This window comes from Acinonyx jubatus, chromosome E2 (assembly GCF_027475565.1).
Source record: "Acinonyx jubatus isolate Ajub_Pintada_27869175 chromosome E2, VMU_Ajub_asm_v1.0, whole genome shotgun sequence".
In the NCBI taxonomy this organism is placed as follows: domain Eukaryota; kingdom Metazoa; phylum Chordata; class Mammalia; order Carnivora; family Felidae; genus Acinonyx; species Acinonyx jubatus.
The window spans coordinates 14,151,105-14,177,045 of NC_069396.1; the positions used below are offsets into that span (position 1 = coordinate 14,151,105).

Below are 25,941 nucleotides of genomic sequence, written 5' to 3' on the forward strand. Positions count from 1 at the left end.
TACATCCAATCCATCCTGTAAGTTCTTCCTCCAAACCACCTGGATCTGAACATTTCTCACCAGCAACTGAGTCACTATCACCCATCAGATTGCTTTGGTAGCTTCTTTTTCTTCTTCTTTCTTTAAAGTTTATTTTTTTATTGCGAGAGAGAGAGAGAGAGAGAGAGCAGGGGAAGGGCAGAGAGAGAGAGGGAGAGAGAAAGAATCCCAAGCAGGGTCCGTGCTGTCAGCGTGGAGCACAACATGGGGCTCCAACTCACAAACCTGAGAGACCATGACCTGAGCCAAAACCAAGAGTCGGATGCTTAAGTGACTGAGCCACCCAGGCGCCTCTGCTTTGCTGGCTTCCTAATTCATCTGATGCCTCTACCCTTGGCCTCCTGTCATCCACCCTCCACACAAAAGCCAGAGTAGTACTGTAAAACCATAAATCAGAACAAGTCGTTCTCTTGCTCAAAACTATTCAGTGTTTTCCCATTACTTTCAGAACGAAAATGCAGAGTCTTCACCATAAAGACCCTACATCACCTGCTCCACCTCTCAGCGTCATCCCATCCTCTCTCACTCCCCTCGCAGAAACCTTCCTCTCCAGCTCTCTGCATTATTCAGCTTCTCTTTCTGGAACGTTCTGTCAGCTATCCCCAAAGCTGCCTCCTCTCATCCAGGACTGAACTCAAAGTTCCCTTCTCAGACCTGCAGAAAGAAACCTGCCCTCCTCCTTGTTAAATTTTAGACATTGTCTTCTTTCTTCCTCTAGGGCCCTTTCTCTCTTTTCCCACACACGCCAGAAGGGAAGCGCCTGCAATGAGAGTTTGCCACTGTATCTCCAGGGCATGCTAGAGTAGGTGCTCACATATATTTGTCTAAAGGATTCATTAACAGACGGCAATTTTATGTTTTTAAATATCCTCACTTGACAAAAGAAAAAGCTGCCTATTCCGTGTAGGTTAGTCATTTTAAAAAACGTTCATAAGCCCAGGGCTGTTGCAGTAGACGAACTGGCCACAAGCACCCCCGAACAACACAGTTGTAAGGACAGCAGAAGAGGGAGGAAGACAGAGAGGGCCAGTGGAAGGGAAGCCGGCTGGGTGTTTGGAGGGCCAGAAAAATGGGTGAGCGAACGGATGGGCACGCTCCGGGAACGCACACCCACGGGGCTGAGAAAGCCGAGAACTCACTTCCCTTTGCCACCCACCTTTCAGGGTCACTGAGAGGATACGCCAAAGAAGAAGAGGTGTGGTGGGCGGGAGGTCGTCAGCTCCGCTGCGCGCAGAGCAGCGAGCCACACCCCCAAGCCTTAGCCCAGCACGCGCTTCCCGCTTCTCGAGCGCCCAGCCGCGCCCCCTGCCGGCAGCGCGCTTAGGTGAGCGCTCCCCGAGCCCGCCGTGCCGCTAGTGCGCGTGCGCGCAGGTGAGCGTCCCGCCCCGCCCCCGGGCTTGGCCACCTGCCCGGGAAACTTGTGGATTGTTGCCCTCGGGTCGCTCCGGGGTGGGGACGCGGAACTGGGCCATGGAAGATACGTCGGGGGCTCGCGAGCCCCGCGCCCGACCGAGAGAGCGGGACCCAGACCGGCACTCCCGCCCGGACCGAGACCTCCACCCCGAGCGACAGCGGGACAGACACGGGAACCGGCGCAGGGAGAGAAACGGGGGCGAGCGCAGGGACGGGGACCGGGACAGGGGGAGGGACCGGGACCCCCGCCACGACAGACACAGGGTCGAAGACCTTCGCGCGGGTGAACAAAGAGTTTGGGAAAAGTCCCGCCAGAGCCGGACACGGGACGGACCCCGCAAGCCGACCTGGGACTCAGCCTCGCCCCCCTGGCCCGCGCCTTGGGAAACCACGGAGCCGTCGCTCCCGAGGAAGGAGCGCTTCGGGCACCGTGACCCGGCAAGGTGAGGTGGGGTTAAGGGGCGCCCTGAGACCTGGGCACCCAGGAAGCCTGGGTCTGCGGCCTGTCTGCGCTGCTCCCACGCCCCCGGCTTCGTGGCCTAAGAGGCCGGCTTAAAGAAAGACAGTGCCATTCCTCCCTTTTGAGCTCTTAGAGGTGACCTGGGAGGGAAAGAAAACCTTACGGTGCCCCCACTTCTTGATCCGAACCTGATTAACAAAGTAGAAACCACTCCTGTTAGCAGTGGCAGGGCCAGGGACCAGGTAAGGAGGAAGAGAGGACTTCAGGACAGGAAAGGGAAGGGGTGGGAAGGAGACTAAGTAGGTGGTGTTAACTTGAGGCTCCTCCCACACGACTGCCCCTTGGGGCTTCAGACCCTGAGACCTTTGTCCTGTGTTCCCAAACCAGCCCACCTCCAGGTCCCAGTGCCAAGGGCTAATTAAAAGCCGCCCAGTGAAGGGTTAATAGTTGAATCTGCAACTTCTTCTAGGGGTGTATGCATTTCAAAACAGACAGCTGGGAGAGGCTACCGGTTTAGCCAAAGAACTAAATCCACCTAAAACTCCCACTGAAGGGCAGAGATTTCCCTACCTTTGTCATTGAAGTCTTTCCGGGCAGCCTCTTCAAATCCCATGATTGTTTCAGATCCCACCCCGCTGAATGAACACAGTATGCCATCCTTGCCTGGTAGAACACCGAGAATTCCATTATGGGCCTTGTGAGGTGAAAGCCTCTTGCTGTTCTGCAGGACTTAGTAGCTGAGAGAGGGTAAGGAGAGGAGGTAGTCCTAGACCCCACACCTCTTTCTAGGGCGTTGGTCTTTTTTCCCTCAAACATTCCATCCAACTCCACAAATATTACTGAATGCCCAGATTAGATTATGTGCCAGGCCAACAAGGAGAAAAGTACTAGAGTGATGGCTGCTTTCTGGTTGACACCTGCCCTCTTCTCTAAGGAGGAGTCAGGTTCCTCTCTGCTATAGGATTTGGAGGCTTAAGCTTGGCCTCCCTCCCTGTTGTGTCCACACAGCGGGGAAAGCTGTTATCTTGAGCTTATGTTACATTATCTAAAACCAACTAGCCAAACTATGAAAAAGGGTGTGCCCAGATATAGTCACAGGCACTAGTTATTGTTCATCCCTGACCAAAGCCAAATTGCTGTGGTAGCTCTTCAGAGCTACATTTTGGATTTCCTTCTAAGTCAGTGTCCCAGTCCTCCACTCCAGCCCCAAACGAGTGAAGGGAATACTTTTGTGTTTTTGGCTCACAGACAGTTGGTGGTTTGAAACCAAAGGACAATCTATTTCCACATTTCCTCTACACAATAAGCTTTTATTTAATCAGCAGGATGTAGGAGCCAGAGCTCCATTACTTAATGGGTGAGATATCCTGGCAGTGTCCACTGTCTGGTAGGAGACAGACAAGTAAACGGGCTCGTTGCAGCACAGTGTGAAATGTGCCACTTCAGGGGAAGCCAATTTGAAGAGAACAGATCCCCTGCCTAAGATCTGGAAGATTTCTTGGAGCACAATGCCCACAAAGCTGAGTTCTGGAAAAGGGGCAAGAATAGGAAGACTGGGAGAGGAAGATGAAAGGGGTTCCAAGCAGAGAAATAGCTTCCATAGTGACCTAGAGCATGGGAATGCTGTCATCTTTTTGGGGGGTGGGAGTGGGGGGTTGGGGGTGGAGAAAGGAAGTTTATTATGGCTGGGTCTGTGAGTATGAGGTTGTGAGTGAAGAGAGAAGAGCAAGGGCTCTCCTGTGTTGTGCTAAAAGTTTGGACTTTATCCAAGGCCATAAGAGTTTAAGGATTTCAAACCCAAGAGATCCATGATGAGAACATTAGAAGGATCCCTGGAGCCGAGTAGGTTGAATGCAGACCCCACCATTGCTTCTCGGACAAAGCTCAGGATATGCTGGCTAAAGGGGAAAAGAAAAAAAGTGCCAGAACTAGCAGAGGAAGAGAGAGAGAGATGACTTCCAAAGTTGTCTGTACTACCCATAGGTCTAGAGAGTTATTGCAGACTAAGATCTTTCTAAAGTAACAAGAGAATGAAGAGAATGCCAGCCTGGGCATCAGAGTCTTGTGAATGCAAACTAATTTGTTTTTGTTTTTTTAATGTTTATTTATTTTTGAGAGAGAGAGAAAGAAAGAGAGACAGAGTGTGAGGGACAGAGAGAGGGAGATACAGAATCCAAAGCAGGCTCCAGGCTCTGAGCTGTCAGCACAGATCCTGATGCAAGGCTTGAACTCACAAGCCATCAGATCATAACCTGAGCTGAAGTCAGATACTTTTTAAAAAAAAAATTTTTTTTTAATTAACATTTATTTGCATTTTGAGAGTCAGAGACAGAAAGAGCACTAGCAGGGGAGGTGCAGAGAGAGGGAGACAGAACTGGAAGTAGGCTCTAGGCTCTGAGCTGTCAGCACAGAACCCGATGTGGAGCTCGAACCCACAAACTGTGAGATCATGACCCGAGGTGAAGTCAGTCGCCCAACCGACTGAGCCACCCAGGCGCCCCTGAAGTCAGATGCTTAACCAACTGAGCCACCCAGGCTCCTTGAATGCAAACTAGTTTTAAAGAAAGCCGGGTCTGTGATGACTGAAAACCTAGGCTCACAAAGGTGGCTCCTGGCTACCTAGTTAGCCGCAGGTGGACAGACTAGCATCAAATCAGTGTTCAGAATTGTAGAGATATGTGATGTGGTAGCTTAACAATGTTGGGCCAAGTATTTGGATACCCTGTGGGACCACTAAACCAGGGAAATCTCTGGAATATGAAGTAGTACAACAAATTTTGTTTCTGTTCTGCCCATCTCTTTAATGTCTGGGCCCAGCTCGAGATGTTCAGTGTTCTAATACTGAACAAGCTCTTGAATTTGAAGCCCCTAATGACCATGTGTGTTTTTGGTTATAGTGAACTTACTTCAGGGAGATACCTGCCCTCGAACCCCAGGTCTGGACAAGAGGGAGTGGAATATTACCAGTCAGAGGCTGAAGGACTCCTGGAATGCCATAAATGCAAATACTTGTGCACTGGGAGAGGTGAGCCATTTTGACCATTTACTGTTTGCTGATGGTTCTCGAAGGGATCTGAGCTGGCGAAGCAAAAACTCAAGTAGATTTCCCTTTTGGGTCCCTAGCATTTTCATTTCCATAATTGCAATGAGGTTCTCATTCCCCCCACCCCGCCTTCCCCCCGCCTCCCCAAAAGAGTAGGAACGTCTGAAATGTACAGCTAGATTTCCGGTGCTTCTCTTCAGATGTGCCCTGGGGTCTGGCGAGGCAAGCAGCAATGCTGGCAGGTTTCAGGCCTCAGAGGTGGAAGAATGGCAGGCAGAACCAGCTATGAGCTGTCAGCTGTGGGAGGGCTGAGTTAGAGCCACCTGGAGGGGGCAGCCTGGTAGCATTTCATGTTACAGTTAATATTTGTTGACTGAGATCCATAGTAAGAAATGTATTGTACATTAAGACCAAGTTCACACACAGATGTTGTGAAACCATACTTACCTTATTATATACCAAGTACATGGGTAATTTCTATTGTACTGGTTCTTTTTTTTTTTTTTTAAAGTTTACTTATTTTTGAGAGAGAGAGAAAGCATGAGTGAGGGTGGGGCAGAGAGAGAGAGAGAGAGAGGGAGACATAGAGTCCGAAGCAGACTCCAGGCTCTGAGCTGTCAGCATCCAGCCCAATGCAGGGCTGAAACCCACAAACCACGGGATCATGACCTGAGCTAAAGTAGGATGCTTAACCGACTTTTCTAGCCACCCAGATGCCCCTGTTGTACTGTTTCATTGAGAACAAACAAAAAGAAAAAAAACACAGTTACTAGAACACACAGTTAGCAAAAACACTTAAATGATATCATGCATCAGCTCCAAATGTGGTTCCCAGAGTTCCCATCCAAACCTGAGTGTTTGGCCTTGCCAGCAATGAAGAAAATCTGGTTTGCCAGGGTGAGCCCAAATCACATGATTTGGTGAGAAGTTTTTCTAAGCTGCATATGACTAAGGGGGAAAACTTCTCAGCCTAAGGGTGAGAAATCAAGGAACTTGTCCCTGAAAATGTATTGTAGGATCATTCCAATGACGCACATGATTATGAGATTCTGTGGAACTTTCGTGAAAAAGCTCTAGGCAATCCAGATACAAGAATCTGCACTCTAGTTCACATATACGGGCACAACCTCATTGCTTCTAATTCACTTAGTAACTCGGGAGGCTCAGAGAGGTATCTAAGCTCAGGTGTTAAGTGGAAGAGCTGGAATACAAACTTAGAGTAACTCCAAGACCTAAAGTGGTTTACTCACTTGACCTTTCTTTTTTTCTTGCTGATAAAAATAAGAGGAATAAGCCAGAGGCTGGTTAACAGGTTTCTCAGTAGACGTATGTTTTCCTCTGTGATTATTTTACCAAGAGGAGAGGGCAGGACTTGAAGCTCCTGACCCAAATGCACCTTGATTTAGCTTTGTCTGCTCCTGGCTATTTGGCTTTGGGCCTAGAGGTCATTTCTGAGTCAAGATAGTGAAAGGATGGTTCACTAGTCCCAAGCTAACCATTGAAGGCTTATTAAGGATTCTGGATGTGCAGAAACCCACATCAGTACACAATACTTGGTGTTGTGTTGAAACAGCCATTAAACGTAGGAACTTGTCTCCAGCAGGAAATGCATGCCTGGATAAAGGCCACCTGAAGATTTTCAGCCCTGTCTTAGAGTAGATCTTTTGTGACTTCCTCTTTGGTGAAATCATGTCCTCTTCCAGCAAACTGGTGGAGAGGGGAGGAAGCTTTGTCCCTCTCTGACTTCCTAGGGAGACCGAGGAGTTGGGGCTGTGAGCCATGCTTTGGAAGAGTTCAGTAGAACAGTCAGGACACTGACACAAAGAGTGGGGTCCCACATTCACTTATGAGCAAGTCCCCTCAGATACTAAAATCTTCAGGGGCTGAGACTAAAGATGAGACAAAAAGCAGGTACAAATGCCCCGTTTGTATCTCAGGTCACCAGTGCATGTGCATGTACAGGTTGTACTCATTTATTGTCTGGAGGGACGGGTGAGGAGTTGCAAGTTCCCTGGGTGCATTTCCTGCTCTCCTTCTTGGCTCCCTGATTTGTCTGGAGCAGTTTAGTTTTGCCTTTGCTCTTTCTTTCTCCCCTTCGACCAGTAGTGCTCAAATCATGACATTTGCATTCAAGTTAATTGCGCATCTCTCTCAGCCCTGCTTATTCTTTTCTGGTTCTATAAAATTTAAAATAAGAATAAGGAAGGGTGCCTGGGTGGCTCAGTTGGTTGAGTGTCTGACTCTTGATTTTGGTTCAGGTCATGATTTTTGGGTCGTGGGATCAAGCCCCTTCTCAGACCCTGCACTAAGCATGGAGCCTGCTTAAGATTCTGTCTCTCTGGGGCACCTGGGTGGCTCAGTTGGTTAAACATCTGACTTCCTTTCCGCTCAGATCATGATCTCAGGGGTCATGTGTTCAGGCCCCACATCAGGCTTTGTGCTGATAGTTCAGAGCCTGCTTGGGATTCTCTCTTCCCTCTCTCTCTGCCCCTCCCCTGCTCATGCTCTCTCTCTCTCTCTTTCAAAATAAATAATTTTTAAAATATTTCATCATTTTTGAGAGAGTCAGAAAGAGAGTGTGAGCAGGGGAGGGTCAGAGAGAGAGGGAGACACAGAATCTGAAGCAGGCTTCAGGCTCTGAGCTGTCAGCACAGAGCCCAACGTAGGGCTTGAGCCCATGGACCACAATACCATGACCTGACCCAAAGTCGGACACCTAACCAACTGAGCTACCCACGTGCCCCAAAATAAATTAAAAAAAAAAAAAAAATTCTCTCCCTCTGCCCCTCTTCCCAGCCTGTGCTTGTTCTCTTTCTCTTTCTCAAAATAAAAATAAAAATAAAAATAAAAAATAAAACCTATAAAATAGGAATAAGGGACTTGTAGGGTCTCTGCTCTCTCCACACTGTATTAAGAAATATACATATTTGTTCCCATACAGCAAAGACATTGGGAAAACCCTAAATGTTCTTTACATTGGAATTATTTAAACTTGTGGTATTCTATACATCCTTTAAAAATATGAAGTATATTGATTTATATTTGCTGAGATGGAAAAAAATGTTCACACTATATTCTTAACTGAAAAAAATAGGTTAAATAATAGTAGAGTAGGTCCCCATTTTTCACCTAAAAGCAAATAAACAATAGAAAAATTATGCGTATATGACAGAAAAGTCCAGAAGAAAAAGTAATGGTCACAGTGGTTATTTTTTTAATTGGTTGGGATTTAGATACCTTTACATTATATGTTTCTGTCTATATTTTTTTAACAGTAAGTATGTATTACTTTTATAATTAAAGAAATAATGCTATCTGCATTGGGGGGGGGGGTGGAATTGAAGAGTGTTAAGATAATACTTGAGAGTGAATCATTCCAGTTACAGAACATGTAGATGTAACACAGCTTCATACAGCACACAGGCATCACCTGCTGGACCTAGGCACAAAATCTGGTTCTCTAAACCCCTGGGAGCTGCTGGGAGTCTACCCCGAGTCAGCTGACCTCTTGCAACCATTCAGGATATATAATTTCAGCTCAGAAGTGCCCAGCTTTATAGAATCCTGAGAAAAAGAAGCCACACACACACAACGATATGATTCCATTTATATGAAATTCTAAAGGGATGCCTGAGTGACTCAATTGGTTGAGTGTCCAACTCTTGATTTTGGCTCAGGTCATGATCTCATGGTTTGTGGGACTGAGCCCCACGTTGTGCTCTGCACTGCCAGTGAACAGCCTGCTTGGGATTCTCTATCTCCCTCTCTCTGTCCCTTCCCCACTCGTTCCCTCTCTTTATCTCAAATAAATAAACTTAAAAAAAAATTCTAGAAAGCTCAACCTACTCATTCCTAATGGCAGAGAGCAGATCACTGGTTGTCTGAGGAGGAGGGTGAAGGACTGACCACAAACAGTCTCTCGGGAACTTTCTGGGAAGATGAAAACATTCTGAATCTTGACTCAGATTGCATGGCATGTGTGTTTGTCAAAACTCAACAAGCTGTACATTCAATGTGGGTCATTTTCTTCCATGTCAGTTATATCTCAATGAAGTGGGTCTTAAGGAAAGCAGCCAACTTTGGCGGAAAAGCTGGAGCTCTTTCCTTGTTCAAGACAAAGAAACCAAGGGCCCTGAAGAGAATCTAGCCCTGAGAAAAAAAACCACAGCCCAAATTTGCTTTTTAGGGAAACTAAAGAAAACAAAGTTAAACTTTAGAACATACTTACTGAGTTGAAATCTAAGAACAATGAAACCTATTCATTTCTTTAATTCAGGAAGCTTTGTGGGTTTAATTGACTTAATCTTTCTTGTTTCTAATATATGTGAACCACAGTTGACATTTTGATGTATAACTTCTATACTATTTTCTGACTTCATTGTATTTTTTTAAGCTCTGCGTTATTTCCTTCAAACTTGGAGAGGTTTCCTCTTTCAAACTGAAGAAAGCCACAAAACGTATCTAAAGAGAAGATAACTATTTTTTAGTCTTCTTGGCATGGATGGGCTGGGGCTGAGAATGTTCTTGCCTTCTATCAAGGATGCCTTTCTTTCTGGTTGGTAACTGGTCTGATTTCTCCCACCCTCTTCCTGCACCCCACGAGGGGCAAGCTGTTTTGAGAGTTACTCTTTCTAGCCTAGAGTACTTCCAGCATCATTTCCGGAGCCCACAGTTGCACGCTAGCATCTAATGCTCATCAGGCGGCTTTGGCTGATCGGGGCCTCCCCATGGTGGTGGTAGGGGGTGTGTGTGCACGGAATAAAGAGACTGCTGTGGTGCCGGCTACTGCAGGGAAGATGAGCAGCAAGGTGGAAGTCTCCAAGTCTGAAACAGCACCTGTGAAAATGGTAACACGCCCTTCTTTTGCAGCCTGCTGTCAGATGCTGGAGGTTCTCCTGAACTTGTTGATCCTGGCCTGCAGTTCTGTGTCTTACAGTTCCACAGGGGGCTACACAGGCATCACCAGCCTGGGGGGCATTTATTACTACCAGTTTGGAGGGGCTTACAGTGGTTTCGATGGTGCTGATGGGGAGAAAGCGCAGCAGCTGGATGTCCAGTTCTACCAGCTGAAGCTGCCCACCGTCACTGTGGCCATGGCCTGTGGTGGAGCCCTCATGGCCTTCTGCTGTCTCCTGGTTGTTCTGGGTGTCCTACGGGTCCCATGGCACTGCCCCCTGTTGCTGGTGATCGAAGGCTTGCTGGACGTACTCATTGCTGGGGCCTACATCCCAGCTCTGTACTTCTACTTCCACCACCTCTCCGCTGCCTACGCCTCTCCAGTGTGCAAAGAGAGGGAGGTGCTGTACCAAAGCAAAGGCTACAGCGGCTTCGGCTGCAGTTTCCACGGGGGAGACATAGGAGTTGGAATCTTTGCTACGCTAGCCATTGGGGTCTTTGCTCTAGGGGCTGTGCTGGCCATCAGGGGTTACCGAAAGGTCAGGAAGCTGAAAGAGAAGCCTGCAGAGATGTTGGAGTTTTAGGCTTTGTAAAAAACCGTCCTGCCCAATATAGGTGATGGTAGTTACTCTGAACGACTGGAATACTGGAATACTTCACTGTGGGACTTGCCAGCCCTTGAAGACTGATGGGCCGACTTTGGTATCCTGCATGAAGCCCTGGGTTACACAGAGCAGTGTTCTCTGATGTACCACACTCGGGTTCTAGAGTTCTTTCTTGGTGAGCGATGACCCACAATTATTGAAACAGAACAAAACTGGAGGTCAGGACCCACAAGGAAGAGGCATGTGCGGTAGGACAAGGCACTTTTGATTAACTAGAGAGAGGTGACCAAGTGAATCTGAAGAACCTTATCTTTAAAGTCCCTGAAAAGCCATCTACCAGGAGACAAGCATTTCAGCCTGAACTTTTCTAAACACAACTGTTTTAAGCAGATGAGCCCCGAAGTTCTTCCACACTGAGATCTCCAATCCTACACGTCCTTAATGCTCTGGGTGCAGGGTGTAGTGATGGATGCTGTGGAGACACTGCCTGTAAAATTTAAGTTGGAGGTAGTCGTGGGCTGAACAAAGAGGAATACGATTAATTCAATGAGATGCAAAGAAGCTACTCCAACAAGCTGCTTAGAGTGGCCTTGAAAGCTCAATAAGTGTTTTGTACCTCTTGTAAATGTGCCATTGTATGAAGAATTCAACCCAACATCTGGGAGACAGGAGCCATCCAGAATAAAAGAATGTAAAATCTTTCCCAACAGTAGAATGCCACTTTTGGCCAGACAATTTAATGGGTCCTATTACATGTTAAATTATGGCTTCTGGAACATTACAATATATTCTTGGTACAAATGAATATGTTCTTTGCATTACATGAACCAAATAAAAATCCAAAGAAAAATTTTAACTTGGAGGTGATGTCTGCTTGAGATTCTCTCTCTCCCTCTCCCTCTGCCCTCCCTGGCCCATGTGCACACGCTCTCTGTCTCAAAAACAAACAAACAAACAAATTAAAAAGTGACTTCCATTTGGGTTTAGAAAGTGAAATATATGCTTGTATATGATTAGAAAATTTCTTGAAGAGGGGCACCTGGGTGGCTCACCCGGTTAAGTATCCAACTTTGGCTCAGGTCATGATCTCATGATTTGTGGGTTCAAGCCCAGCGCTGGGCTCTGTGCCGACAGTAGTGAAGCCTGCTTCGGATTCTCTGTCTCCTTCTCTCTGTCTGCCTCTTCCCCACTTGTGTGTGCTCTCTCTGAAAAATAAAATAAACATTTTTTAAAAAAAGAAAATTTCTTTAAGAATGTACAAAAGAAAGCTTTAGGAATATTTGCTTCTGGAGAGAAGGAGATTTTATTTTTCATTTTATGCCTGGCTTGACTGCACATGTTTCTGTTTTATTTAAGATAAATAAAAAAAATTTGATTTGCTCTCCAGTTTTTTCACATTTACTATATATATATATATATATATATATATATATATATATACATATATATATATTTAATTTTTGTTTATTATTTTTAATTTACATCTAAGCATATAGTGCAACAATGATTTCAGGAGTAGATTCCTTAATGCCCCTTACCCTTTAGCCCATCCCCCCTCCCACAACCCCCCCCCCCCAGTAACCCTCTCTTTGTTCTCCATATTTAACAGTCTCTTATGTTTTGTTCCTCTCCCTGTTTTTGTATTATTTTTGCTTCCCTTCCCTTATGTTCACCTGTTCTGCATCTTAAAGTCCTCATATGAGTGAAATCCTTTATTTGTATTTCTCTAATTTCACTTAGCATAATACCCTCTAGTTCCATCCATGTAGTTGCAAATGGCAAGATTTCCTTCTTTTTGATTGCTGAGTAATACTCCAGTGTGTACATATACCACATCTTCGTTATCCATCCATCCATCGATGGACATTTGGGCTCTTTCCATACTTTGGCTATTGTTGATAGTGCTGCTATAAACGTTGGGATGCATGTATCCCTTCAAAACAGCACTCCTGTATCCTGTGGATAAATGCCTAGTAGTGCAATTGCTGGGTCATAGGGTAGTTCTACTTTTAGTTTTTTGAGGAACCTCCATACTATTTTCCAGAGTGGCTGCACCAGCTTGCATTGCCACCAACAATGCAAAAGAGATCCTCTTTCTCTGCATCCTCGCCAACATCTGTTTGCCTGAGTTGTAAATGTTAGCCATTCTGACAGGTGTGAGGTAGTATCTCATTGTGGTTTTGATTTGTATTTCCCTGATGATGAGTGATGCTGAGCATTTTTTCATGTGTCGGTTGGCCAGAAATAGATGTATAATTAAGCAGAATATTACATGTTCAGCCACAAAACCAGCCTCACCCAGAAAGACCCCATTTATAACAAAAATCTCATGTCTGTTTCAGTCTCCACTTCCTTCTACAGAGCCTTCTGCTCTTTCTGGAGACTTGATCCATCCCACCATAGAGATAAACTCCTAGCTCTGGCAGTCAGCATTTTTTTTCCTCTTCTAATGGCTGTGAATCTTTCTGCACTAACAGCAAGGTTGGAAATAGGTGAGCCTGTTTGATATTAATAGCTAAGCCAGGCCAGGCCTGGCTGGTACTGTGATAATATTCAGTGGCTATATTCCTTCAACAGATCCCACATCACTGGACCCAGCAACAGACCATTATTCCTCTCAACTGTTGTAGCCCAGGGGGGTAGTTGACAAGATCTAGATTTATTTCATGTCATCCTAGCAGATACATGCTGTGTGGATCATGACTCTACTGTTTGGGCAGAATCTGTCCCAGAAGGGACAGCTTTCCCCATCTGGTAGAAGGATGGTGTTCCTGCTTCCCTTCAGGGGGAGAGATGTTAACACACGTACACAAGGAAAGCCAAGGCAGAGAGAGGTGTTCTATGTAGAGGATAACTACTCCCCCTGAATTAGAATGATATTTGGGCCAATTCACTTGCTCTGCTAGAGGGAGCAAGTGGCCGGTAGTTTATGGTGCTTGGGTGGAGAGTGGGCAGTTCTGATCTGATGTTATCTTCAAATTTAAATAAGAGGAATGTAGCTCCTCAACCGTTAAAGCCTTTGGCTGCTGTGTCCCATGGACCTCCTAGGAATTTGTGTGGGCCTTGCAGGAGTTAGGATCAGCAAAGCCAGTATGTTAGAGAAACTGGTATTTAGCTGCCCAGGTTTTTGTTTGTTTTGAGAGACAGAGAGAGAGAGCAAGCCAGGGAGGGGCAGAGAGAGAGAGAGAGAGAGAGGGAGACAGAGCAGGCATTGCACTGTCAGTGCAGAGTCCGATGCAGGGCTTGATCTCAAGAACCCTGAGATCATAACCTGAGCCAAAATCAAGAATCAGATAATGGGGAGCCTGAGTGGCTCAGTCGTTAAGAGTCTGACTCTTGGTTTCTGCTCAGACCATGATCTCACAGTTTGTGAGTCTGAGCCCCATGTCCGGCTCTGTGCTGACAGTGTGGAGCCTGCTTGGGATTCTCTCTCTCTCTCTCTCTCTCTCTCTCTCTCTCTCAGAATAAATAAACTTTAAAGAGTCAGATGTTTAACTGACTGAGCCACCCAGGCATCTCTAGCTGTCCAGTTTTTATACACTGTGGTACTGTCTAATGTATTAGAGAGGTTTCCTGATTTCTGGGAAACCACACTTGTCCAATTTCTTAAATCTCTCACTAAGCCCCTTCCAATACCATCCACTTGTTTAACATTTTATGATTTCCCAAGTATTTTCATGTACTTGCTTTCATCAAGTCTCACCCCACCCTGTGGGATAAGACAGGCAGGCAGTTTTCTTCATTCGTCAGATGAAGTGTGTGAGGCTTCAAGTCAGTGACTGGGGTAAGATCACCAGCAGTTAAGTGTGGGGATGTGAACCTGGTGTTCCCACTGGAGGGGTCATGTGCTTTCCTCTTAGTTCTCATCTCTGAACCCTGGAGAATGACAGGAGACATTCTCCCACAAGTACACCTAAGCAGAGGCTATGGCCTCTGTCCATGATGAATGAAAGCTGACCTTGGACAAGAAGATATTCAGTCTCCATTCGCCTGTTGATTCCTCCTGCCTTGCGGCATTTGTGAATCCCTTAAACTCAAAAGAAACCCCCAAGTGAACAGCCCATGTGTCCATCAGTTGAATAGACTGGGCCACCCACACAGTGACTTTGGAAGCTACTTAACAAAGTATGTGGACACTGTCGGAGCTGATCTGAAAACATCTCCAGGAATAGTTAAATGAACAAAACAAGACTCAGAGCAATGTGTGTGGAATGCTTCCTGGTGAAAAAAGCAGGGCAGGGGTGATGAAATGCTGATTTGAGTGTGCTTTTATTTGCATAAAGAACACTGGAAAATTACATCAGGAAATAATGAAGGTGGTTGGGGGTAGAGAGCAGGGTGGACAGGGACATGAGTGATTTTTTTCCCTCAGTTTATACCTTTTCATGTCATTTTTAGTTTAAAAAAAACTTGAAGGTTTGAAATAATTATAGATTCGCAAAATGTTACAAAAGCAGTACAGAGAACTTGAATACCCTTAACCCAGTTTTCCACAATGGCCACATCTTGCATTACCATAGTGTGATACTGTATCCGGGACATTGACAGTCTCCTGAGCATATTTAGACTTCACCAGTTTTACAAGCACTCCCGTCTGTGTGGTTTTGTCATGTGTTACATTCATGTGGCCACCACTACCATCAACTACAGAACTGTTCCATCATTAGGCATCCCGAGGGCTTCCCCCCCTTATAGTCACAATGCAACCCCTCCCCACTCGTCCCCATCCCCTGAAAACCATGGAACTGTGTGCTGTCTCCCTAATTTTGTCATTTTGAGACTGTTACATAAATGGAATCATACAGTGTGTGACCTTTGAGACTGGCTTTTTTCTCATCATAATTCCCTTGAGATCCACCCAAGTTGTTGCATGTGTCAACGGCTCCTTCTCTTTTAATTGCTGAGTGGTTTTCCACAGTATGGATGTACCTGATTAACCGCTCGCTACCGAGGGACATTTGGGTTTCTGACACTAGGCTATTACAAACAAAGCTACTGTGAGCTTTTGTGTACACAGTTTTGTGTGGACTTTGAAGTTTTTGTTTCTTGAGGATGAGTGCTCCCAGAGTACAGTCGTAGGGTCACATGGTAAGTATGTTTAGTTTTTTAAGAAACTGACAAAATGTTTTTCCCAGAGTGGCATTTTGTTTTTCGAACATATGAGTATTAAAAAAACAAATACCACGGATGTTAATGTTAAATCCGACCGTGTCCTTCAAATCAGGGCCCCAGTGGTACTTCTCTGATCTGACCTACAGTTTTCCTGGGTGTGAGTGACGTCAGTGTTAAATCCCGAATCTCTCTCCTCCTAGGTGTGGTACAGATAGTGGAGGTGATACTGAATGGGATGGTTCTCATGTGTATCGTGGCCTCCTACTTTGTCCTTGCTGGATTCAGTGCCAGCTTCACCAGTGGCGGCGGCTTTGGGAACAACTATTACTCACCCTTTGAGGGCACCGAGCTGGAGCAGGTTCGGCAGCTGGACCAGCAGTACACAGTCCTCCGGGCACCCCTGATATATGGCGGTGTGGCTGTTTCTCTGGGGCTGGGTGTCCTTACTATGGGCGTTTTACTCCAAGGAGCCAAAAGTCTAACCAAACTGTCGGCGAAGTGGCTCCTGCTGGAGGCCGCCTTCAGCCTCCTGGCGGCAGTGAGCTACAGCGTAGGCATTGGCACTTACCTCCATGTAGCCTTGCGGATCAATGCCACAGACACTTGCGGAGCCAGAGCACGGCTCTATGCCCGCAAGGGTCTCACCTGGATGAACTGCCAGCTGGCAGGTACTGATGGAGCAGCAGCCACCTTTGCTTGTCTTCTGGTGGTTACGTACGGTGCCAGCGTAGTGCTGGCCCTGCAGAGCTACCGGGAACAGAAGCACTACAAAGACAGCCAAGCACAGAACAGAAGTTACAATGACGCGCTTGAATACCTGTGGTCAGGAACGCTCTGAGACTTCTTCTGGAACCTAAATGGCAACCCACCTCCCTTGTTTCTCTCAAAAAGATGTGTCCCTTAAAGTGGCACATTACACAACTATGGTCTTCACATACTTGATTTTACAAATGTTCCCTCTGGTACCAGTGCAAAGCTAGATGATCATTTCATTTTTTTAATCAGTAAGTCTTTGTTGGCTGAGAGCTTGAAAAAGATGTCTCCACCTTTGCAACAAAGAGCAACATTGCAAGTCTGGGGATGCCTTTATGGTGTGGCTCTTTTACCAGATGGTAAGGTAATCATGATAATAGCTACATAGCCAGAAAAATTGTGAGAGATGAGAATTACACATCCGGGGTAGCAGGTCCAGTGTTACAGTAGAAATATCTTCCTGTCATAACTACTTAAGGTCGCCAAAAGAGAAGTGCCATTGCCCCCCGTATTTGGTCCCAGGGGAATGATTTTAAAGCAGTTGGATGATTGAGTTCTAAATGAGTAATTACATTCTGACTCTCTTAGAAGGAAGCCACTCTGTTGGTACAGCAGTGTGCCCTGACTGCCTGGGTCCAACGGAGCATTCCTCCCTTACAGATGAGAGCCAGGATTCCTGATGCATGAAGGGAGACGCTTTGAGAATGAATGTTCCCCCTCAGGATTCCTGCATTAGGGCTGAGAAAAAAGGGTTTTTCTGCCAGCGTCCAAGTTACTTTTTTGTTGCAAGCCATTCAATTGGATTTCACTTTCCTAAAATATCTTATAATTTTCTTAAATATGAGGCTTCCAGATAGAAACAAAATTCATAAACTTCTTAAATGTGTTATTCAACTGATATCAAAAATAAAATGTAGTGAATTTTATCAGACTAGAAAGGCTTACTGGAGGCTTCTTCATTTCTCCATTCCCTGACAGTCCCCTCTAGAGGAGCCCTTCAAAGGTAGATTGTAATCACTCAGGACCCTGGATTGTTTTCAGAATGTAATAGATCATTAACACTGACTATTAAAAATAAAGTTTTTCACTTATTTTAATCTAAAGTTTTATAGCTGTTCTTATACTTTACTAGTCTCAGATTTTCAGTTGTTAAATGCACCTAGAAATACATGCATTCTTATGACAGTTTTTTTCCCTAATTGCTCTCTTGCTTTTCAATAGCTAATTGTTTTTTTCTGTAATATCAGTTTTACTTTCGTATTATAAATGAGGTTAAACTATTAATAAGTTCAAATTCTTAGTACATTTCTAGGAACAATCTATTTCCACAATGCAATTTTGACATAAATCTCAGATTCTCTAATTTACAGTTAGTAAGAAATCAGCAAACATAAGCCTCTTTCAACAGATGTGAAAATGGCAATGAAAGAAAACTAAGTCAATGTCATTTTCCCCCTCCTTACCCCCCCAACTGCTCTCCTCCCTGGAACATATTACCTTTCCTCTCCTGTCCTTTCAACAGCTATTTCTGATAGAACCTATTGAAGGTGAAGGATCAAAACAAAACCTCATACAGAAATGAGAAAATATCTAATTATACTTCTACAAAAAGTAAAGCTTGGAGGAAAATAATCAACTGAAAATCTGCATTACTAGGTTAACATAAAAACACTGTGCCGCAGAAAGCTGCTTCTTCCACTGTCACCCTTGGCCTCAAGGCGGTGGCCAGAGTCCCACAGCTTTTAACTGAGTGGTACACAGGAAATTTAACAGCAGCAAAAATCAAAGAACCCGTTCCTCACACACACCCCAGAAAAGCTTTCCTGCACTGCCCCCGGCCCTGCATTATCTCCCGAGACATGTTCCTCTTATAGCTTTCCCCATGAAATGGGGACTCTGACCCATCTAGACCCCAGCACTGTGCCCAGGGCAGCTGCAATACTGTTCCCGAGATTCCCCTCCTTCTGAGGGATCGGAGTCCATCTCTCACTGTAAATCACAACCTTCCACGTGTGGAGTTTCATAATGTCCAAAGGCTTTAGCGAACCTCATCTTATTTTCTACTACTTGTCTGATAGGCAAATCAGGACTTACTGTTCACTTGCTACAGGTGAGATGAAGGTTCGAGGTTAAGTGGCTTACCTAACAGCTGACCTTTTGATGAGTGCTCACAATATACCAGGCCCAGTACTGGGCTAAGGCAGCATTTGTTCACACGATCTCATTCAAGCTCACAACTAACTGATGGGAGAGATGGTGGTATTTCCATTTAACAACTGAGGAAAATGGAGTCTTGGAAAGGCTATTTAACTTGCCTCAAGTCAAATTTTTTAAGTAGTAGACACAAAACTAACCCAATGTGTTCAGAACGTATTATGAGAGACTAAGGTACTCTTGTGGCCTTTGGGGTACCAGCGAATAATATCACACAAAGCAGAGAAGGAAGATTTGACTTCTGCCACCCCGAAATAGGGAGCTGTCTGTCTCAAGAAACTCAGGCATTAAAGCATATACAGATGGTGCCCTTGGGCCCAGCACATTGAAGGTGTTCAATGAACAGGTAATGAGCCCAGGTTTTAAAGTATTCATTCGGCTAGATAAGGAGGAAACCTGCAAAATGATTTCAATTTGGCTGTTATTTGGAAAGGAACCTCATCTTGCCTGCAAGTCCAGATTATGGGAGACGAGCAGCGGGGGGAAGGTGGGAGGACAATTTAGAGGCTTAACTGGATTGTAAGTATTTTGTGAGTCAAAACCACCACTATGTCTGAAGTTCTGACACCGAAACCATTACATTAGGACAAACACGTCAGACAGCTGGATTATCCAACTGGCTCTTCTGTGTTATCATCAGCTGTACGATTTAAGAACTGTAAATTACTTACAATTGAGTTACCTCTAGTCAGCTAACAATCTGCATGTGAACAAGGACTGTTTCCTGTCTTTGGGATTTCTTTAAACATATAAATCAAGTCAGAATAGGTTTCTTAATGTAAAAAACCTTTATTGCTATGTCAGCTTAAGAGGTGACCAAAAATATTCTTGCCTTAACTCACAGCTTCATAGAGTGCCATGGAATGTGGTTTCATCTGTTATCTTCCTCTAAAGCAAAAAAAAAAAAAAAAAAAAAAAAAAGGCAAAAAAAAATCTGTTTAAGAAACTAATTCTACATACAAGTTAGAGAAAATTACAGTTTCATGCCAAAATAAAATATTTATAAAACAATAGGTATTCCATTTTAAAACGAAGCCATGAAAAAGATACTCCATTTTATTTTATTTATTATTGTTATTGTTATTTTTTACAAACAATAGATTTGCTGCAACATGCTCTGGCTCATATTATTGAATTAAAAAATTTAACACATTTCAAAAATATCAAAAATACACTATCATGAGTCTTAGGACTACAATACAACAATGATTGCACAAAACCATAAGATATGAACTCACTGTCCGGATGACATCAACTGGCAACAGTGAGAGAAAACCCTATAGCATCTGGGAGAAGTGCATGAAATTTAGAATACAAGGAGCTTATGTGTGATTGAATGGTCATCAAATGAAGGAAACAGCAGGATTTACTGTAGCTGCTTTTCTCAATCTAGGAAGTGCTTACCCAACTATGGGGCAAAAGTCACTAACTGGAGAGAAAGATTAACTTGCCTCCGTGGTTGGGGGAGTCTGAAAAGACCCCACCCAGAGGGAAGTAAAAAGTGATGCAACACAGTTCTATAGTGATGCTGCAGACATCACTGAATGGCTTGGAGACTAATTATTTAATAATTGGTACATTTATCGATAACAGCCAAATGCTCCCTTATGGAGGTCTCTTCATTTAATAATTATTGAGTAGATAGAGAAGGTGAGCCTGTGGCTTGCAAGTACCTGCTTTTGCTGAAGGTCTACAGGGAAAGAAGAGCATCGTTTGATATTCAGTAGACAAACCAAACCTAACTGGCTCCATCTCCCGGAAAATAGCACTCGCTACAAACAACTATATTAGCACCCAGTGATTACCAAGCTGCTTGTGTTGGCTCTTCTATACACCAAGAAAATGAATTCATCAACTTATTGCACACATACACTCTACAGTAGTATTATAATAAAGCCCTCGCTTGTATCAGGAGTGCCAATTCAATGACTCTATGGCAGACTCTTTATGACACACTAGCATTCAGATTTTCAAATATATTTCCAATCCATTTGGATAAAAAGAATACGGTGGCTGCCAAGACTCATGTGTTTTTGCTTCTTCCATGGGACTCCTGAACTGCTCCAGAAGCAGGAGTGATACCCTTTCACAACTTCTCTTAAAGTTCTCTATTAAATGGGAGATACACACAGAGACCTGAGAATCATGCAGAGGCCCGAATCTCTGGGCTAGAGATCAACCGTACTCTGCCCACCTGGAGAACACATCCTCTGGGTAAAGTCCTGGGAAGTAGATTACATTCACCTGGAGACAGATTACTGGATTTTACCACCTGACAACCTAATCAACTCACACGACTGTAAATGACCTCATAGGTCAAGAGTTCTGTATATTTTTGGTAACAGGCGATGGCCTTTTTACCCTCTATTTTAATACAGAGCAATTATAGAGGGAAATGAATGAAAGGCAGTTACAGGAAAGAGTAGTTAGTTTGGTACAGCCTATATTAAAGGTTTTCAATGCAACCTAATGTTTCCTGAAAATAAACCTACCACATAAAAGAACATTTGGAATTTTACAGTTCTTCTGATGAAAAAACAAATGCATTTACTTTTGGTGAAATCACTTCAGAATGGGGTGTTCCCGATAAGTAGGGTGGGAAACAAAGACAAGAAAAGGGTTCACAGAGATAAAGGACTATTTTTAAGAAACTATACTAAGAAAGTGGTATATTCCCAAAGTAACTTTCTTTTTTAGACAGCATCACTATTCTGTAACTCAAAAGTTGTGCTGTCTGGGTAAGAAGATGTTTTACATCACCCATCACTATTATCTTGAGCTTTTTCTTCATTTTCGTTTCTCCTTCATTTTTTCCCCCATTTTCCCATATAAAAATAGGGCAGCAACACACTCTTTGTTCCCTTTTCCAGCGGCACCTCAACTTTATAGGAACCATTATATGCCCCACTTCAAATCAAGACCTGAGATCTAAAACTTTTTAGTAGCTGACCAGTAGTTTGATACACATTTTCCTGGCAATGTGGGGACTCAAACTCAGATTTTTGAGGGGTTGAACTCTAGACAGCTACTTGGAGTGGTATGGAGTCCCCCAAGAATGTACCCCACTGATGCACACACAGCTCTGGGGCCTTGGAGAAGATGAGGATACATAACCATTTGTGGAAAGATCTGGTTTTCTACTATTGCTTTAACAAAAACTTCCAAAACACCCCAAAAGATATAGACACATCTATATATATATCTCAAATCTATCTTTAACATTTTGTTTCTCATAAAGCAAATTAATGGTCCCACACTATTTCTTTTTAATTGTGAAAGTATTCTAAAAAATTCAAAGCACATTCCCCAATGGGTAAAATCAAGCAATGTCAAAATTTTGTAGGAGTAAGTAGGAATTAGTTTTCCTAAGTAAATCTTCTAGTGGAAAAGGCAACAGAACAGAAATAGGAAAGGAACTACATTTTGCTAAGGTTATGTGGAATGTGCAAAAAATACAGTAAACCAGGTTTTCTGTAAGCTTAGGATTTTCTCAATTAAGTCTTTCTTATATTAGTAATTGAGCCCAGTACTCTGAAACCATGTGAGGTGGATAAGCAGCGTTCAGAAGAGTACTCTGTTAAACATTAAAGAGGTGAACTCAACTCATTTCCGACACTTTAGAAAACTGTCCCTCTACTCTAGATTAAGAGAAGGGGCGTGTCTAACCCATGAGCTCCATCCATCCATCTGTTCGCATTCAGCCTCAGTCTGTGCAGAGTCCCCTGCTACACGCAAGGTTACTTGGACGCCAACAGCATCAGCCTTGGCCCAACATATGAGAAGGCTGGTGGCCAACTCCATCACGTGTTGTGGGAAGAGGCCAATCCCCAAATACTTCTCTGGAGATCTGCTGGGCGATTCCTCGCAGGGGCCACATTTGTCAAGGAGTTATTCTCTTTTTTCTGATGGGGGGGGGGGGGGGAGTCGTTTTAGTCCTTTCTCCTTCCCCATCTTCGTCCCCAAGGATGCTACTCTCCCCAGTTGGACATCCAACAGTTCAATGATTTCCCAAGGCCCTTCCTAGTCCCCCTCACAGAATGTGCCAACGCCCGATGATCACTGTGTCTACAGACAGAGGTGCCGGGCTGCCTCTAAGAAGACTGGCTCGAGTGCAGATTCAAAAATAAAAAGTTCACAGTCAATGAAAAGTGCTCTCATTACATTACATACATAAATTATCTGTTTGATTGGTTCTACATTTCCAATAAACATCATTTCGAAAGGCTGTATTCTCGTAGAGAAGAATGAAAAGCCATGTGACTAGTCACATCACATCCCATCAGTTAGGTTGAGATATAAGGTGATTTCTCTGTCACAGAGATCCATCAGCAGCAATTAGTAAAGAGAATCAATCTTCAGTTATTTCCTCCACAGAAATAGCCCCTTTCCTGCCCAGGCAGGCAAATTCTCAAATGATCCTAGGAGAGAAAGGGTTAATGGCAGGTGGTAGGATTGATACAGAAGAACATCTGCTCTCTTCCCAGTGACTCTGGGAATTCCAATGCAGGTTAAATGTGAAACTTAACACTGATGGTGTTTACTAGCTTATCCGGAGCAAGACCCTGATAGCTCCCACCATTTTTGGCTCCAAGTTCTAACCCTTAAGCTATGGTTTAGAAATGCAGAGGCAAAATGCCTCTGGAAGGATCTCTGCCCCGACACTACACAGCCTTCCCTGATACCACAGCTCCTGGGGGAGGATTACAGTGCTGTGTCAAACTCCTCCGGGAGCTCGGTCCGATCCTCTTCGCTGGGCTCAGGCTCCGGCCTGCCTTCCTGGTGCTGTTTCATCTGCTCCTTCACTTCTTCTTCCAGGTCACGAGGAACAACAAACTGATCCTCTGGCTCCAGCTGTGTCGGGGCAGCAAAATAGCCAGTCTTCTTCTTGGGTGCTTCTGTGGCCACCTCAATGAGGTTCAGGCTATCTTCTAGGGGCACAATAGAGCCGTTGGAGAGTTTCTTTCCATAGAGGCAGGAAGTAGAGGGGGACTTCTGCAACTCCATCTTGTCCTTGCTCACTGGCAGAAATATGCCACTGTTCACGCTGTTCTGTCTTCGGATCCCAAAAAATGATCCTCTAGCATGTTCTTCGGGACACGGGGTAGGAGAATTCTCTGTAAGAGTGGGGGAGTTCTCAAGATCCCTTCCCCTGCAGCAGTGGATATCTACTTCTACTTCTACCTTGCTGCCATTTGTTATGACTCCTTCCACAGGCTGGTCGTCATCACTGTCCAGGCCATTGTCAGACTGGTTACTTGAGAAAGTCGCACAAGAAGGCTGGCGCTGAAAAACCCCAGAGGTGGGTGTTGGATGAAGGCTGCAGCGCCTTTCTGGCCTTGGAAGCAAGCCAGCATCCAGGCCAACAGTGTTGTGTTCATCAGAAGCAGTGGACCCCACCTCACTGCTCACCTCTGAAGTGGACATCTCGCTGCCAAACTCAGAGGCAATACCACTACTGGAGGAAGGAGTGGTTGGTTTGGGGGGGTCTTTGATAATGGTGGTTGAAGCAAACCCCACAGGACCTGGGAGGGTGAGCCCATTCATTTCACACGTGCACCCTTCCTCACCAATGTTCAAATAAACCACCATTGCCCCCACATTGTCCTGACAACCATAGCTCTGGGCTAATGTGCACAGCTTCTTGGCAGCTGCTAATGGGTCCTGCACGTGGCGTACTGCATTGACAGCTTCTGTATATGACAAGTGTTCCCACAATGCTTTGTTTCCCAGAATCAGCAACTCATCTTGAATGGTAAGTGGAGTGGCAGATATGTGGGGCTTGGGGAGGATCCAAGGGTAGAGGTATGTACAGCCCAGCATCCGGGTACAGCAGGTTACCCCATTCACTTTGTTGTCCTGGAGACAAGCAGAATGCAAATTCTGAGAAACAAGCAATAATGACGTATAATTTTTTTTATCTTTCTAGATCATAATGCCTAGGGCTATACAGTAAAAGAGAACGGACATATTGTACGGTTTTTCCGAGGATTTCTATAATTTAAATGGACTTACAAAAATAAATGTACAGAATTCTAAAAGGATAAAGTATCCTGTGGTCGTTATACCAAATAGTTCACAAGACTGAAGTTAAAACCAATTAAAATTAAGTGGCTAGAAGGCACCTCCATCTCAAAAGGTATTTGCTCTCAGGGCACCCGGGTGGTTCAGTCAGTTAAGCATCTGACTCTTGAGGTCATGATCTCACTGTTTGCGAAATCAATCCCTGAGTCAGGCTCTGTGCTGACAGTGTGGGAGCCTGCTTGGGATTCTCTCTCTTCTTCTCTCTCTACCCCTTCCACACTCTCTCAAAATAAATAAATAAACTTAGAAAAAAAAAAAAAAGAGAGATTTGCTCTCAATGAAGCACAGGCCTCGGCATGTCCTTAAATAGAGGATTATCTGTCAGAAAAACAAGTAGAGGGGCACCCGGGTGACTCGGTTAAGTTGCTGACTTCAGCTCAGGTCATGATCTCACAGTTTGTGAGGTTGAGCCCTATGTGGGACTCTGTGCTGACAGCTCAGAGACTAGAGCCTGCTTTAGATTCTGTGTCTCCCTCTCTCTCTGCTCCTCCCCTGCTCGCTCTCTCTCTCTCAAAAATAAACAAACATTAAAAAAAAAGAAGAAGAAAAGAAAAACAGTAAGTAGAACAGTCATTAATTCTCCATCACTAGTGTTCTCACAGAGGCCAAAACTCAGGTGGGTCATTAAAAATGATTTCTCATTGGGGCACCTGGGTGGTTCAGTCAGTTAAGTGTCCAACTTCCGCTCAGGTCATGAGCTCACGGTTCGCGAGTTTGAGCCCCATGTCCACCTCTGTGCTGAGAGCTCAGAGCCTGGAGCCTGCTTCAGATTCTGGGTCTCACTCTCTCTCCGCCACTCCCTGCTCATGCTCTCTCTCTCTCAAAAATAAAAAATAAGCATTACAAAAAATTTTTTTTAATGATTTCTCATTAAAGGCACAGTTGGGACTGAAAAGATTAAGGAAGATATTAAATGGCTAAGAGAATCTTCGTAGCTAAAGCATTAAATAATCTCTAAAGCTATTTAGCTTAGAAAAGTAAAACCTGAATTCCATAGCATAATTTACCTACTGTAAGGATCGTATGAAGAAAGAATAGCGGATCAAGTCACAACTGATAGAATTCTAAACGTAGAGGAAAAGGAATAATCCTAGATGCAGGTGATTTCTCTTCAAGAGAAAAATCAGGGGTGCCTGGGTGGCTCAGTCGGAGCCTGCTTCAGATTCTGTGTCTCCCTGCCTCTCTGCCCCTGCACTGCTCTTACTCGGTCTCGGTCTCTCTCTAAAATAAACATTAAAAAAAAAAAAAAAAGATAAAAATCAGACAAAGCCTCTGAAGCCATCAATATATCTGTTTCACAGCTGCAGTGACTCTCTGGGTAACAA

At 44.5% G+C, this 25,941-nt stretch overlaps 2 protein-coding genes across 9 annotated transcripts in view; one reads left to right on the top strand and one right to left on the bottom strand.

Annotated features, from left to right (window-relative positions):
- The first annotated feature begins 1,418 nt into the window (after positions 1-1,418).
- Positions 1,419-17,418, top strand: MARVELD3 (MARVEL domain containing 3). 2 transcript variants are annotated; one of them, XM_015085976.3, is made up of 3 exons: positions 1,419-1,895; positions 4,810-4,937; positions 15,769-17,418. In XM_015085976.3, exons 1-3 carry the CDS (start codon positions 1,510-1,512, stop codon positions 16,404-16,406), a joined length of 1,152 nt encoding a protein of 383 aa, XP_014941462.2. In that variant the 5' UTR covers positions 1,419-1,509; the 3' UTR covers positions 16,407-17,418. The 2 variants fall into 2 exon arrangements, with proteins under 2 accessions (XP_014941462.2, XP_014941536.1); XM_015086050.3 differs by lacking the exon at positions 15,769-17,418 and adding an exon at positions 9,825-11,698.
- Positions 17,419-19,552: 2,134 nt separating this feature from the next.
- PHLPP2 (PH domain and leucine rich repeat protein phosphatase 2) overlaps positions 19,553-25,941 on the bottom strand; it is a 78,514-nt gene continuing 72,125 nt past the window's right edge. For all 7 annotated transcript variants that reach the window (XM_053211109.1, XM_027076132.2, XM_027076133.2 and 4 more), the window contains one exon: positions 19,553-24,391. In XM_053211109.1, coding sequence (XP_053067084.1) covers positions 23,237-24,391 — 1,155 coding nt within the window. In that variant the 3' untranslated portion in view covers positions 19,553-23,236. The remainder of the gene's footprint in view (positions 24,392-25,941) is intronic.